The following is a 16,985-nucleotide window of genomic DNA, read 5'->3' on the forward strand; positions in this document are numbered from 1 at the left end:
GTGTCCATCACTCCAATATGACTATGGTTAAATTCGGTTAACCTAATTAACCAAAGCTTTGATTTTCTTGGGTAAGGTTCAGCAAAAATGAGTAGTTTGATCAGTTCAGTTATGATGAATAATTGACCAAAAAAATTCAGTTGATTTGGTTATATAGAAACCTAAACCCAAAAAATAAAAGAAATAAATAAGAAAATAAGAAATGGAAATTTAAAATGGGCAAAGCAGTAGGGCCCGTCGACGAATCTCCTATTTTCGTCAATGTGTGCCCTTCTCTGACTCGTCGATGAAGTTCAGGCATTGTTAACGAAGAAATACCAAAATCTAGGAAATTCTAGGCTTAAAGTTCATTGACAAACCCCTTCTTTTGTCAACGAACATCCTTCTGCAACTCCTCGATGAATGCTCCATTCTGTCAAGGAAATTAGCTGAGTCAACGGCCTATAAATAGGTTTTAAATTACTTCTTCATGAAGAAATCAAATCTCTCTCTCTCTCTCTCTAGACCCGCGCACCCCACCCCTTATCTCTTTGATTTCTCGCCGTTCGTCGCCCGAATCGACAATCGAAAGTCACCACAAGGATTTGGGGGAAATTCTCTACGAGTTCACTGGAACGGAATCGTGTTTTGGGGTTTTCTAGGCATCACTCCAAAATTGAGGTAAGGGTAGAAATGGGCTATTTGTCTAACATTTAACTGATTAAAGGGGGTGTATGGGCCTGGGGATGTTTAATTATTATTGTTCTGGGGATTGAGTTCTTTGAACTGGGGAAATGTGTTTTTAGGGTTTTGGAGCCCGTGTCGCCATGGGTTGGGCTTTAGGAGCATCGTAGGAACTCTCCCTGTAATCAGGTAAGGGGATTAAGTTAACTTAGGATTTTATTAAAGTTGAACCAATTAAACTGCTACACACACACACACACACACAGATATATATATATATATATATATTTCGAAAACCGACTGTTCGAAGTGGACTATATGATATGATATTTGTGATAAAATGAATTGTGGAAAACTGGGTTTTATCTTACGAACTTCAAACTGTGTTTTCTTGGTTGTTTAAGTGGCTATATTCAAATATTGAAATTGTGTGGCAGGTGAATAATCGGTATGGGTTATGGTATAACTAAATTTCGGTATGGATGTGAAATATTGAATAGTTTGTAAAAATACTGGAACTGCCTTTGTGAAATACTGGGTTGTATTTAATGATTGTGAACTAGGTTTTATTTAACAGCCAAGGACCGAGTTGTATTTAACGGCCATGAGCCAGGTTTTATTTAACGACTAAGGGCTAGGTTGTATATAACGGCTAAGAGCCGGGTTTATTTGACGGTCGGGGGCCGGGTTTTGTGAAATGACAGATTTTGTACAAAATGAAATTTATATTTAAAATGCATAATATGGTATAAGAACCCTGAGGACCAGTTGTATTGTGAGCACGGTACCATTGTTAGGGAATTATTATTTGGCCATGTGCGCCCACACTGGATAGAGAGGTGTAGGGTGGTTTCAGCCGATTAGCCTAAGTAGAGGTGGTACCTTCCCTGAGGTCCGAACCAAGAAGTGGTAAGGCAATCGGACCTGCAACTGGGTTGCAGATGCCTATAGGTGTCTATTAACAGATGGATATTTTGACTTTGTCTAGATTGATCCCCTAGGGCTAAGTCCAGCATTCGAGCCGTATAACCCGTTATGGGGATTAAGCATGTTGTTAATCCCAGGGAGTGTCTTTTACGCATATATGTTAATTTATCTAAATGGTGTTATTATTTACTGAATGGGTTTATATTGTGGAAATGAAAAGGCGTATTTTCAACAGTGCAGGGTGAGAATAATGTATAAATGCTATTTTCGGTAAAATGGAGAATGGGATGTTATCTCTATACACTAAAACTCATGTTGGCCACATATTGATATTAACTTAATCTGCCTTACTGAGAAGTGTCTCACCCCAATATACAAATCATTTTTCAAGACCACCTCGAGATCAAGTTTAGCAAGCTCCAGGGCGGGGTGATAGCTAGTTTCAGTTTTTGTGAGTGTCTATAAGAACTCTAATGTAATTAAGTATGTTTGAAGTCACTGGATGTGTAATAGGGTTGTATGGGCTGAGATGGTTTTTGTATTATATTAGGGTCTGTAATATGGATATTAGGAGACTGCTATCTATGTCAGTAGTTTAGAACTCTTGTAATGTGTTTTGGAGAATGTATCATTTATTTCCATTGCATTTTTATAATGAATGTGATGTTAGGTATACATAAGTCACTAAAATAGCACCCCGGTCCCACGTGGCGGGTTAGGGCGTTATAGGTGGTATCAGAGCCTAGGTTTGCTAGGTTCTGCTGACTTTGGTAGTTGATAATTATAAGAGTATAGGTTGAGATAAGTTAATGATAGGAACGGGTAGATTAGGAAGGTCTTGGTCTGGAAGCTTAGAGGCGAAAATCCTTTGATGGTCTCTTGTGTTTTTCCTAGAATGACGATTTTAGGAAAATCATGGTAATCCATCAATGGTTTCATTTTTGGGTTGAGAGACTGGAACTTGGGAACTTAGGTGGGAGCGTTAGGTCGGATGAGTATGTGCGTAGTGTCAGTGTTATGGTTAGAGGCCGATGCCTCGACGGTTTTGTGGCAGGATTATGTAAATGATTTCTTTTATCTACAAACTCATATGTTTTATTATTAGTCATTTCATACTTGCATCAACCATGATAAATGTGGAATTTCTAAGTCGGCTTCTATCCTATCTTCAATATGGATCCTAAGGGAAAGGACATCGTAGCTAGAGGGGATAATCATGTGGATACTTCTAGTGAGGATGATGTTGATGCCTCGGTAGTTCTACAAAGTATAGCACGAAATGCTAGGAAAGTGGACCGGAGAGACTTTAAAGAGGAGGATCAGCCACCGATTGGTCGGGGCTGCACTTTTCAGTAGTTTACCTTGGTGAATCCATCAGCATTTGCAGATGGAGCGAATTTGGTCACAGCTAAAGACTGGGTTCAAGAGATTGAGGAACTACTAGGTGTGCTGGAGTGCACGGAGGAGCAGAAGGTGCGGTTTTACACCTTTAAATTAGTGGGGGAAGCAAACAGGTGGTGGAGATCAGAAAAACTGGTGGAGGAACAGCAGTCAAGACCTATGGCTATCACCTGGAGCCCGTTTTAGGGAGGTTTTCTTTAACAGATACTTCCCTACTGCCACTTAAAAGGCTAAGGCAGAGGAGTTCTTGAATCTGACTCAGGGACACTTGATCGTACAGCAGTACATGACCAAGTTTATGGAGCTATCCCATCTCGCTCCATACATGATCCCAGATAAGCCAAAGAAGGTCTGGAGGTTTGATAAAGGTTTGAGGCAGGAGATACGCGCACATGTGGTGGCATTGTTGACGCAGGATTTTTCTGAGTTGGTAGATAAGGTTGTGGTAGTTGAGGCTAGTATTCAAGAGGGCGAGAGAGCAGTAAACAAGAAGAAGAGGCCCTTCCCTCAGGGGTTTCAGACTAGCACCAGCCAGAGTTCATGGAGGCAGCCTGGTAACTTTACAAGCCAGCGATAGGAGATGGGATATCGAGCTCATGAGGGGGATTCATCACGTCCTACCTGTCCCAGATGTCGTAAGAGGCATTAGGGCAAGTGTAGGGGTGGATCATCTGGCTATTTTCGGTGTGGTGGGGCAGGGCATATAGCATGGTACTGTCGCGCGATGTAGAATTACGCACCTTAATACCCTTAGTATTGGGGAGGTAACCGGGCACCCCGAGGTGGTCATCAGAGGGGCATTGCCTAGGCGCGGGTGTATTCACTTACGCCGGGAGATGCAGAGAAAGTTGGCGATGTGATGACAGGTATTATTTCCATTCTATCAAATAATTTTGTAGTGTTGTTTGATTCAGGTGCGATGCACTCTTTCGTAACTCAGGGATTAGTTAAATTGTGTGGGGGTAGAGACTTAGTTTTATATGCGGAGTTAGGTGTGGTCACGCTAGCAGGGTCAGTGGTGGTGTGTAGTAGGGTGATCAGAAACTACCCAGTGAAGATTCAAAGAAGAATGCTGCCCGCTAGCCTAATTGTTTTTGACATGCATGGGTTCGACGTCATTTTGGGAATGGACTGATTAGCATCCAGCTATGTGAGCATTGACTGCCACAGAGAGGAGGTAGTATTCAGACCTCTAAGGGGAGCAAGAGTTTAAATTCATCAGGTCATGTGTGCGCTCTGCACCACGGATCCTTTCAGCGATTCAGGCAAGGAGACTACTTCTGGAGGGTGGCCAGGGGTGCCTTGCAATTGTGAAAGAAGCATTGAAGGAAGGACTTAAGCTGGAGGATATCCCAATGATAAGGGAGTTCTCAGATGTTTTTGTTGAGGACTTATCAGGATTGCCTCCTGATCGCGAGGTGGAGTTTGCCATTGAAATAAATTCAGGATCAACACCAATTTCTAAAGCTTCATACAGAATGGCTCCAACTGAACTAAAGGAGTTAAAGGAGCATTAGCAGGAACTTCTTGATAAAGGGTTTATCATACCGAGTGTATCATCCTAGGGAGCACCAGTGTTGTTCATAAAGAAGAAGGATGGGTCAATGAGAATGTGCATCGACTATAGGGAGATTAATAAAGTGACAGTGAAGAATAAGTACCTGTTACCCTGAATAGATGATCTGTTCAACTAGTTACAAGGCATACATGTCTTTTCCAAGATCGATCTGCGATCCGGGTATCATTAGGTGAAGGTTAGGGCGGAAGATATTCCGAAGACCGCATTCAGAACTCGGTATGACCATTATGAGATCTTGGTTATGCCGTTTGGATTTTCAAATGCTCTTGCAATGCTCATGGATTTGATAAACTGGGTCTTTCACCAGTATTTGGACAAGTTCATGGTAGTGTTTATCAACGATATACTGGTATATTCAAAGAGCCCAGAGGAACACGAGGAACATCTAAGGATAGTGCTTCAGGTGTTGAGAGAAGGAAAACTTTATGCTAAATTTAAGAAATGCAAGTTCTAGCTAGAACAGGTTGCATTTCTGGGACATGTAGTGTCAAAGGAAGGAATTTCAGTGGACCCAAGCAAAGTAGAGGCGGTAGTGGATTGGACAAGATAGAAGAACGTGCACGAGGTTAGAAGTTTCTTGGGTCTAGCAGGATACTATCATCGGTTCATTAAAGGGTTTTCGAGACTATCAGGTCCTCTGACACAACTTACGAGGAAGAACAGAAAGTTTGAGTTGACGAGTGAATACGAGCAGAGTTTTCAGGAGTTGAAGCAATGACTAGTCACAACCCTAGTGTTGATCATTCCGTCCGGAGAGGGTGGATTTGTCATCTATAGTGACGCATCTCAGAAAGGACTTGGGTGTGTATTGATGCAATAAGGAAAGGTAATTGCGTACCCTTATCCCACGCACAACTTGGAGCTGTCAGTAGTAGTTTATGCATTAAAGATATGGAGGCAATACCTATATGGTGAAAAGTGTGAGATCTTTACTAATCATAAGAGCCTTAAATACTCTTTCACCCAAAAAGAATTGAATATAAGGCAGAGGAGATGGCTTGAGTTGATTAAGGACTACGACTGTACCATTAGTTACTACCCAGGAAAGGCTAATGTAGAGATCCAAAGAATTATAGCAATTAAATAATAAAAGAGGAGGAGAAAAGGAAATTCAAAAGTAGAAATTGCAAGGCTCATCGACAAACCCTTCGGTTTCGTCGACGAACTCACTACTAGATTCGTGGCACGGCACATATCTCATTGATGAGAAATTATCGAGAGGGCTGTTTGCAAGACTTGAAATTTGTCGACGATAAGTAAATGTTCGTCGCTTTCTCTATACTATTCATCCAGGAAGTACGAAGATGTATTGAGATTTGTGAGAATCCTTCTGGTGGAGTAATATGAAGAAGGAGATTGCCAGATTTGTGGAACAGTGTCTGACATGCTTGCAGGTAAAAGTAGAGCACCAGAGGCCAGCAGGACCACTTCAACCACTTGATATCCTTTAGTTGAAGTGAGAGCATATCTCGATGGACTTCGTATCAGGATTGCCTTCAACGGTGCATGGACAGAATACCATCTAGGTAGTGGATTGTCTGACGAAGACTGCGCACTTCATTCCAATTAGAGCCAATTATTCTATGAATAGGCTGGCAGAGCTTTATGTACAGCAGATTGTGCGACTTCATGGCATCCTGGTTTCCATTATTTCAGATTAAGATCCATATTTCACCTCTCGGTTCTGTAAAAGTTTGCAGGACGCCTTGGGATCTCAACTTACTTTCAGTACAGCATTTCACCCGCAAACGGATGGGTAATCCGAGAGGACCATTTAGATTCTAGAGGATATGCTGTGGGCGTGTGTGCTGGATTTTGGGGATAGTTGGATTCGCTATCTACCGTTCATTGAGTTTGCGTATAATAACAGTTATCAGGCCAGTATCGAGATGACACCATATGAGGCTTTTTATGGTCGCTAGTGCCAATCTCCATTGTATTGGGATGAGATAGGCGAGCGACAAATTTTGGGATCAGAATTAGTTTAGCGGACCTATACAAAGGTCGAGCTTATCAGGGAATGGATTAAAGCAGCACAGAGTCGGTAGAAGAGTTATATGGATACTCGTCAACAAGAGCTAGAGTTCTAGATTTGGGATATGATATTTTTGAGAATTGTTCCGATGAAAGGTATGATGAGATTTGGGAAGAAAGGCAAGTTGATTCCTAGGTACATTGGGCCATTCAAGATCCAGGAAAGGATTGGTTCAGTTGCCTATCGAGTAGCGTTACCCCTAGCATTGTCTAGAGTTCATAATGTTTTCCACGTATCAGTGCTAAGGAAGTGTGTGCCAGATCCTTCACACATGAAAAGTTACGAGCCTTTGGAGATTGGGGATGCTTTGGCATACGAGGAGGCACTGGTTCAGATTTTAGATCGAAAAATACAGGAACTACTTACTAAAGACATACCATTAGTGAAGGTGTTGTGGCGTAATCATGCAGTTGAGGAGGTTTCTTGGAAATTAGAAACAAAAATATGCCAGAAGTACCCACAACTTTTTAGAGAGGTTTAGCACTAGACAGATAAGTACGGTGGTACATGTAAGTGTTGGTTTTGTTTGCAGGTTAGGTAAGGTAAATTTGGTTAGTTTTATGAGTTAATTACGATTTAGTATATAAATGTTCATTGGGAGGGTTTTGTTTGATATTGTAATCTTCCAAGACCTTGTGTGTAACCACAATATTCCTCCGCCATAAATGAGGGTATTTAATAAACTTGGGACGAGGCCGCTATGTGGGTGGCTACCGACTCTTCTGTAGAGAAGAATCGTATGATAAAATTGTGATCAGTAACAACTAGCAATTTTGAGGATGAACTTTTTATAAGGGGGGAGATTGTAGAAACCCGAAGTCAAAAAATAAAAGAAATAAATAAGAAAAGAAAAAAAGAGAAATTTAAAAAGGGCAAAGCAGTAGGGCTCATCGATGAATCCCCTATTTTCGTCGACGACTGTCCTTCTATGATTCTTTTTGTGAAATTCAGGCATCGCCGATGAAGAAATCCCGAAAGTCAGGAAATTTCAGGCTTAAAGTTCATCGACGAACCCCTTCTTTCGTCGACGAACATCCTTCTGCAACTCGTCAACGAATGCTCCATTTCGTCGACTAAGTTGGCCGAGTCAACAGCCTATAAATAGGTTTAAAATTAGTTCTTCATGAAGAAATCAAATCTCTCTCTCTCTCTAGACCCAAACACCCCACCCCTTCTCTCTTCGATTTCTAGCCGTTCTTCACCCGAATCGACGATCGGAAGTAACCACGACGATCTGGGGGGAATTCTCTACAAGTTCATCAGAACGGAATTGTTTTTTGGGGTTTTCCAAGCATCACTCCAAAGTTGAGGTAAGGGTAGAAATGGGCTATTTGTTTAGCATTTAACTGATAAAGGGGGGTGTATGGATCTGGAGATGTTTAATGATTATTGTTCTGGGGATTGAGTTGTTTGAACTGGGGGAATGTGTTTTCAGGGTTTTAGAGCCTATGTTGCCGTGGGTTGGGCTTTAGGAGCGTCGTAGGAACTCTCTCAGTAATCAGGTAAGAGGATTAAGTTAAATCAGGATTTTATTAAAGTTGAACCTATTAAACTGTTGTGTGTGTGTGTGTGTGTGTGTATTTATGATTTCAAGGGTTATTTCGAAAACTGACCGTTCAAAGTGGACTTTATAAATTTATGATATATGATATGGTATTTTGGATAAAATGAATGGTGGAAAAGTGGGTTTTATTTTACGAACTTCAAACTGTGTTTTCTTGGCTTTTTAAATAGCTATATTCAAAAATTGAAATTGTGTGGCAAATAAATAATCGGTATGAGTTATGGTATAACTGAATTTGGGTATGGATGTGAAATACTAAATTGTTTGTGAAAATACTGGAACTGCCCTTGTGAAATATTGGGTTGTATTTAACGGCTATGAGACGGATTTTATTTAACGGTCGAGGGCCGGGTTGTATTTAACTGCTGTGAGGCGGGTTTTATTTAACGGTCAAGTGCCGGGTTGTATATGATGGTTAAGAGTTGGGTTTATTTGACGGTCAGGGGCCGGGTTTTGTGAAATGACATATTTTGTACAGAATGAAATTTATACTACAGTTTTACTATTTAAATTGCATGATATGGTATAAGAACCCTAAGGATCAATTGTATTGTGAGCACGGTATCATTTCTAGGGAATTATTATTTGGCCATGGGCACCCACACCGGACAGAGAGGTGTAGGGTGGTTTCAGCCGATTATTCTATGTAAAGCTGGTACCTTCCCTATAACGCCCTCAAAATTTTCACCATTTTTTTTTTTATAATAATAAATTACTCCAATACTTGCATGTAATGGGCATCCCTATGCAGCGGAAAAACATAAATCACGTAACCACATGTATATGTATATATAATACCAGAATTCAGTATTTTCAACCATAACTACATAATATATCTCTCCTCTAGTGTCAACTACCTAAAAATACAAAACCCTACACAAAACTTACCCTTTAAACCAGGGTAATCAATATATTCTCTACCCGCGAGCCTGATATGCTCGCCCAGCTGTCTCACCTGAAAAATGGTAATGTAATGGGGTGAGTCGACGCTCAGTAAGTGGAAATATGCTATTACTAGTGTGTGGCGACCAAGTCATAAAATTATAATAATAATATTTAAAAACTGGGAATTCTGTACAACATATATATAATAACTTAAAACATTTGTATCATCTGAACTTTCTATCATTCATAGTGCTACTTCATACTATATACAATAAAAGTTGTAAGTTGTATACATATACATAACTGTGTTCTTTCCCTGGGACTCTGTATGTCATGATTTGACCCCTCATGATAGGGTTGTGTGGCCCGTAGGCCGGACTTAATCTGGTTGACCCTCTAGATAAGTCAATATACTCTACACTACTCCAGCCCAGCCAAATTGCATACACTCCTATGCTCGAGACTGGCTGCTACCTCGTCAAACCAGCCCCCTCAACCCAGTGAACTGGAGAGTTACATACTCTCCGAGCACGGTTGACAGTACCCACACACTATCTGAGATATGTGGTTGCACTCTATCTATAACTAGCAACGGTACCGTGCTCTATATTCTGTGTCTGTCTGTAATCTTTCCACAGGGATTTGATACTATATATATACGTACTATACTCTTTATACTGTTTTCATTATATTTCCAAAATAACCATAACACTATATTATTGTATTGTAAATACTGTATCCATAACATCTGGATGCTATAACTGTGTAATCTGTCTATACTTTCTTTCTATATAATCTGTCTGTACTTTCTTTCTGTATAATCTAAGTGTTATGGCATTTTGGGAAAAACATAACTTTCTATATTCACTGTATACATATATATATATATATATATATATATATATATATATGTGCAAACTATGTCTTTATAAAATCTACAATTATCTCACTATATCTGTATAATTTGAAATACTGAAAAACTACCTAAAACTCCATGTCAATATCATATACCCAGGCCACACATGCTTTAAAAAATTCATATCCTGTATAATATCTAATATACATGCATACATATATAATATTTCTGATAACATAAGTAAATTTTCTAGCATAGTATATTTCCCTTATCTTATCTCTGAAAAGCCCCTGCTGTACTTTTGCCCGATATCCGTAGGGCTCTCTACTCAATACCCTAAAAACCACATCCCCCAGAACAAAACATTAGTATTTCTTCGTGTATTGCATTTCCTATAACTGAGGGAAAGACAAATACTAAATAAAATGTCTTACCCTGAGATTGGGACGAAACCCAAATCAATTTTTCCAACGATCATCTCCGGCAAACTTGCAGATAACTTAGCCAGGAGAGTCGTGGTAGCCTTAGATCTTCAATCTGGAGAGAAATGGGTCTGGAATCGAAGAGAGAAGGAGAGGGAGTCGTAGGAGAGAGAGAGAGAGAGAAGAATTTTGTGCTGAAAATTTGTCTAAAATCCGGATTTTTCACTATTTATAGGACCAGATTCGTCAATGAGACACGTCACCTCGTTGACGAGTCCTTCAATAATTTCGTCGACGAACTTCCTCCCTTGTCGACGAATTTCAGATTGTCCCAAAAATCCTTCTCGGTATTTTCTCATCAACAAGGCGTAGCTTTGTCGACGAGTTCCCTTATGCACTCGTCAACGAATTCCCTGTGTTCATCGACGAGGACCTGTGGAAAATCTTTCAGGTTATTCTTTCCAAAATGTAATGTCGTCGACGAAACCTGCTGCCTCCTTCTGTTTCTGTTTCCATTTTCCTCTCTCTTAATATTTAAATATCAGTATTTTTCGGGTCGTTACATTCCCTGAGGTCCGGACCAGGAAGTGATAAGGCAATCAGACTTACAACTAGGTTGTGGATGCCTGCAGGTGTATATTAGCAAATGGATATTTTGACTTTGTCTGGGTTGATCCCCCCGGGGCTAAGTCCAGCCTTTGGACCGCACAACCCGTCATGAGGGTTAAGCATGTTGTTAGTCGTAGGGAGTGTCTTTTACGCATATATGTTAATTTATCTAAATGGTGTTATTATTTACTAAACGGGTTTAATATCATATCCAACCATTTAAATAATCATATTCGAAAGAGATATTATTCATATACATGTCAAAATGACACAACATGTGACTAACATATCCAATATGAGAGTACTATAAAACTGTATGGCTAAATATGATGAACATGCATGTTTTCTTAAAATGATTCAAGCATCTACCCAAGATATCTAAGATTCGAAAAAACTCATTGAGACTAAGATCGATAGGTCTCATAACACAACAAAATGAGATTGAATCGAAATTTTAACAAAAGGCCTTAAGCATCTATTGAAGATGCTTAAAATCTATAGAAGTTAATTGATACTAAGGTCCAAAGGTCTCAAAACAAAATAAAAAGAGACTAAGTCAAAATGTCTCAAATTAATAATTTTTAATCTTGATAATAAATAAAAATTACATATATATATATATATATATATATATATTTGTGCAGGCATGCGTGCATGGATAAGACAATTAATGGTAATAAAAAGAATAATCAATTCATAATATTCCTGAGAAATAAATATATAAGAAATTTTATTTCCTTTTTATAAATGGCATGTATTTCTTTTTATACAGGTTAGATGTATAATATTTGGGAAATAAATATATAGCAAATATGTTTAGTACTTTAGGACTTTAGGTAGTAGGAAGATATGGACAGAGGACACCAGCACTATGTGTGGATAATCATGCATGGGATTTGCCTTTGTTCTAATGTTCTTAAACATAAAGCAGAAAACAATAAGTGAGAAGTGGATATTTCGTCACAATGGGCAAAAGTTTTACATGAATTAGTGCAGGGTACATGTAGAACATTGAAACATTTTGTGGCTATTATTCATTGTTCAGGGCACCTCTAGTCATTCAATCATATATGATGAAATGTGAAGAAAAAAAACTGCTTGAAGGTTTACACTTTGAATGTGTTTAGGGAGAGAGAGAGAAGAGATGCTAATAAATATATTATATTGAATAGTTTGACAGATGATGAAAACAAAAAAGAAAGAAAGATTGTTGTTTTAGTTGTTTTTACAGGAGAGATGTGGCAATTCTTGAACGAAGTGAATTCAAAGCCAAACATGGCTTTGTGGGTTATTATTATTTTTTTTTTCCAATTAAGGCAAAGTTTAAAATGAAGGAAGTAAGTGTCATTTAAAATAAAAAATAGAACATAGCTGATGTGAATATATAGTACACTAATTAGTGATAATTTACGTTTCATTTTTATCTAACTTTGCTGTCATTCTAATGTATTAATTTTTCCTCTTTTGGCCAATGTGATAACATTGCATAGTTGAGGCAGTACGACTCTTCCTATTCCTTGCACTATGATAGATAGATAACACTATTATATAAGAGATGAAAAAAAAAAAAAAGTAGAACGTGTAGAGGCATAAGGGTAACAAAAGCAAGAGCATGAAAAACACTCCAACCTTAGAGGAGGAAGTTTCTACAATGGAAACTATGGTTCTAGAAACCAAATTCCATACAAAATCCAAAAAAAAAAAAAAAAAAAGGACTCCTAAAGCCACAAATCCACAAGCATGACCTTGCAAAGCATGATCTCAAGAACGATTAGGAAGTGAATTAATGAGTCCTTCATTAATTTTTTCTTTTGCTAGGTCAAATGCGGCTATCCAAGAAATTAAGTTCATTATGAGGGTTGTATGTGTATAGTTGCAAAAATAATGTACGCAGAATTAGAAGTAATTCTTTTAGGTGCCCTCCAGAGCATGTGCATTGAATGATCATGCTCAAAAGTCTGAAGTAAATAAGCATAAAGGCTTCAACTAGCCACCAAGAGAATTTGTATACCCATATTTACTTTGAAAAATAAACAGAAGGAGACAATAGATTGATTGAATTACAAAGTGTTTTAACTTTGAATTCCTTGAACAAACTAGAATTGGCAAAAGAAATTTTTATCCCCAGCCCCACCCCATCTTAGAAAAAAAAAACAAAGAAAAACAAAGGGGACTAAAGAGTTGAAGAGTCCTATCTATATTCTGATTAGATGAAATTAAATTAAATCAAGTTTATTTCTTGATTTTTCATATTCTTCATTCAATTTTTTATATCATTCTATTATTAGTCATTACCATTGGAATCATTTTGTGATCTAAACATGACTACGTGAGCCTTTATGATTTCCATTTCTTTTCTTTTCTTTTTTCTTTTTTTACTTTTGATGGGTAGGCTAAAGTTGTCTTCTTGGTGAAGTTGCTGGATCCAATTAAATTCGCCTAGCACAAAATTAAGGAACAGGGAAGAGGCACAACCGTGTTGACCATTAGTTGCAATTCCAATTCCCACCTAAAGTTGCTCCTCATGTTCACACTCAAACATGTCAGTGGTTGACCCTTCCATTTCCCACTTTCACTTTCAAGTCTCTCATGTTCACACACAAGGTCTAACATATATGGAGGCTGACATCCTTAGATGACTTGACTTGGTTCAACCCTCTACCTTCTTCTTCTTCTTCTTCTTCTTCCTTTAATTACAACAGACAAGTCGACCTCATTTGAGGCCTTCCTCCTCCCGCCACTCTCCTCTCCGACCAATGGATTACTTTATATCATTGGGCCACTTCCCATGGGTCTTCCAAATTGGTTTTGGTAGACTGACCCGATTTGTAGATAGGTTTTGCATTTGGAAGTCGTACAAATTAGGTCGTTTTAGTTGTCAACTTAGAATTGGCATACTTAGTAATATGCTAATATTATATTTTAAAAAATCTTAAATTTATATTTATATTTAATTTGATAAAATATAATATAAAATTATATTAAAATTTGTCCAAATTTATCTAAATCCAAATTCAAGATCCAAAATTTATACTCAGCAATACAACATAAAATTTTTAAAAACTCCTAACGTACAATTTCTTTTTGTCTTTGTTCAATTCATAGCCAAAAATCTATTTCTTCATCCAAAACCACAAACTCTCAAACTAAAATTATTTGAATTTCGATGCCCAACTTTATTTCAAGTTAGATCAAACAGAGACTTCAAGATGGAATCATATAAGTTTTGATGTGTACACTGTCTAACATCATTTAACCAAGATAAAGGAAAGAGGACAATTAATTGTTGAAAAAGGTTTAGCGGGATTATGTCTTAAATTCCGATGAGCTTATTGATATGCGCCCATTCTCAAATTGAACTTATTCGATGGAATAATGTTCAGTTACGGCTCAAGACATTAAGGGTGCACATGACAACACAGAAGAGAAGAGGTAACTTTGTTGTGTTCATTTTTGCTGATGTGTTCACAAATGCTTTAATTGAGTTTGTTCACGCCAAAAATTAACGACAGTCAAACAAAGAAATACAAAATTATGTAGAAGATTTAGAATGATTTGAATTGTATAAAACAGAACTCCTCTTTCATTTCTCGCTGAAAACTAAAACATCTTAATGCATGAACATCTTCAAGCTTGTCAGAGGCCACCTCAAGACCCCTCTTAATGCTAAAGCAACCGCTACAATCAGTCCTGTGATAAGAGCACTGCTTGAGCGGCAAATCTTCCTCGACAACTGACCTCCTAAGATCTTCAACACGACCCATCCAATCTGAAAAATTTTCATTTTCATTGACAAGGTTGATTCTAACTGTGACCCAATCTTCATCCCATTCCCGATTTGGCACAGCAACTGCTGTCATTGAACCGCCACTCAATCTCCCAATCCTATCTGCCGGAGAACTCGACGACGACCCGATCCGGGTAGGATCTGGCAGGCTTTCCGACGGCTCAAGCGAGTCCCAGAAGCCCTGATCCAACACCGTGGTCGGAGAACTTCTGGTGATTACATTTCCTTCCTTTGTATGAGAATCCAATTGCAGTTCCAGCTCGTTGACAAATGGGTGTTCAAGAAGCTGCTTCACCGTCCACCGCTTCCCTGCGTTTCTCTGCAAACACTTGCTCAAAAAATCCTTCGCATTTTCCGACAACCACCCAGGAATCTCCGGCACGTTGCCGGAAAACCCGACCCTGTAAAGAGCCGATACCGGATCGTCCACCTCTGGCCAGGGGCAACGCCCGGTGGCCATCTCAATGACCGTGCACCCAACAGCCCAGACATCAGCAGGGCACCCCTGTTCTTCTCCGCGCGCAACCTCGGGCGCCATGAAAGCTGGCGTTCCGGGAAACGAAGACCTCTTTCCGGCGACGTCTTCCGTCAATCTAGCACAACCCAAGTCAGCAATTTTGGCACCGTCTCTGCCAATCAAAACATTTTGGCTCTTCACGTCACAATGTACAAATCCCCTGCAGTGAAGATACTGCAAGCCCTGTAGAATCTGACGAGTGTACAATCCGATGAGATTCTCATCCAGAGAGCCACCGTGCCTCTGAACAGCATCAAAAAGGGTGCCACCAGGCACGTACTCCATGAAGAGATTGTACATGAGGTGGTTGTTCTCGGCAGTAACGTCAAAACCCAAGCACTTCACTATTCGGGGGCAGCTTAATCGGGAGAGGAGGATTTGCTCTTTCTGCAGGAAGGCGGAGCGAGAAAGCTCGGCGGACTTGACGGCGAAGAGGTCGCCGGAGGGGAGGGCGGTGGCGAGAGAGACGGCGGCCGAGGAACCGCGGCCGATGGTTGGGCCTCTAGTCCACTCCATTGGAGAATACAGAGGAAGAGGAGGTAGAGGCAGGGACTTTAGTATGGGTTTTTGAAATGGTGGGGTTGTTGCCACAGTGATTCTATGCGCCAAATTGTGCATTGCATTAATCTAGAGAGAGAGAGAGAGAGAGAGAGAGACGAGGGTTATGTAGTTTGGCACACTTGGGTTGGGCGTCTTTATACAGAGTAGGAGAAATATTTAACATCCGGTAGTAAATAATAAATTGGCGGGCAGCGGTTTCCCTCTCTTAGCTGTTTCCGTCTCTTTTCTCTGCTTGAGTTGGAGAGGGATTGAATTGCGTGGCAAAAGGAGAGTAGGGTCGACGGCATTGACCGCTGAGAGCGGCGATGACTTGGCTTGGGAATTAATAAAACTGGTTCCAGGGTGGCACACGAGCACGTGCTTGGGTGGTGTAAAGTGAAGTTCATTCAGACTATCCAATTGGAGTGACCAAAAGCCCAATCATTGGAATCATCTCAAACCCATAGTAGATTTGGGATCTGTATTTTATGTATATTATTATATCAGAAATATTTTCGTATCACATGACAAATTACCTTAAATTCCTCATCTTTCAACAATGCAAGTTATGTAATGTATCTCCCATAATTTTTATTTTTTGAGAAAAGACAAACTTCAAGAATATTTAATTTCTCCAACACATATAAGTGTGATCCATTGGACCGCCATCCAGATGAAAAACCCTTTTTTTTTTTTTTTTTTTTTGGGAGGGTTCATCAAGGCCTAAAATAAATCTGAATTACACAACAGAAGATGATCGATCTCACATTTCTGCCCAAAATTCACTCCTTACACTGGAATGTCACTAAGAGAGCAGACTTAATATTACACATGCAATATTAGATCATTCTCGTGGTAATCTTTATTGTTTTGAAATAAACAAACATCATGCATGTAACCCGTTCAAAAACACAAGGAATGGTGATCATATTGCAACCACAACAACAATCCACGATGTGTAGTGTGTAGATTAACTACTAGATGAATGACAATTCATTTTATTCATTGAAAGAATGGCAATAAAGCATTATAACTTGAACTAATACCAGCAACAAAACTCCATTTAAGAACTTCAAGATTGAGGAATGATTCAGTTATGCAACTTTAGCAAATCCAACTCTTAAATTGCCAAAGTCGAATATAGTATGGTAGCTTGCCATGAAAACATCTCCCAAGATCCTACATGGCAAAACATACAAA

General features: G+C 39.2%; 1 protein-coding gene across 27 annotated transcripts in view; it reads right to left on the reverse strand.

Annotated features, from left to right (window-relative positions):
* Positions 1-14,470: 14,470 nt before the first annotated feature.
* Positions 14,471-16,985, reverse strand: part of LOC131164204 (mitogen-activated protein kinase kinase kinase 18-like) — a 41,841-nt gene continuing 39,326 nt past the window's right edge. For all 27 annotated transcript variants that reach the window (XM_058121363.1, XM_058121377.1, XM_058121334.1 and 24 more), the window contains one exon: positions 14,471-16,964. In XM_058121363.1, the coding sequence (XP_057977346.1) occupies positions 14,487-15,863 (1,377 nt within the window). In that variant the 5' untranslated portion in view covers positions 15,864-16,964 and the 3' untranslated portion in view covers positions 14,471-14,486. The remainder of the gene's footprint in view (positions 16,965-16,985) is intronic.

This window comes from Malania oleifera, chromosome 1 (genome assembly GCF_029873635.1).
Source record: "Malania oleifera isolate guangnan ecotype guangnan chromosome 1, ASM2987363v1, whole genome shotgun sequence".
NCBI classification, from domain to species: domain Eukaryota; kingdom Viridiplantae; phylum Streptophyta; class Magnoliopsida; order Santalales; family Ximeniaceae; genus Malania; species Malania oleifera.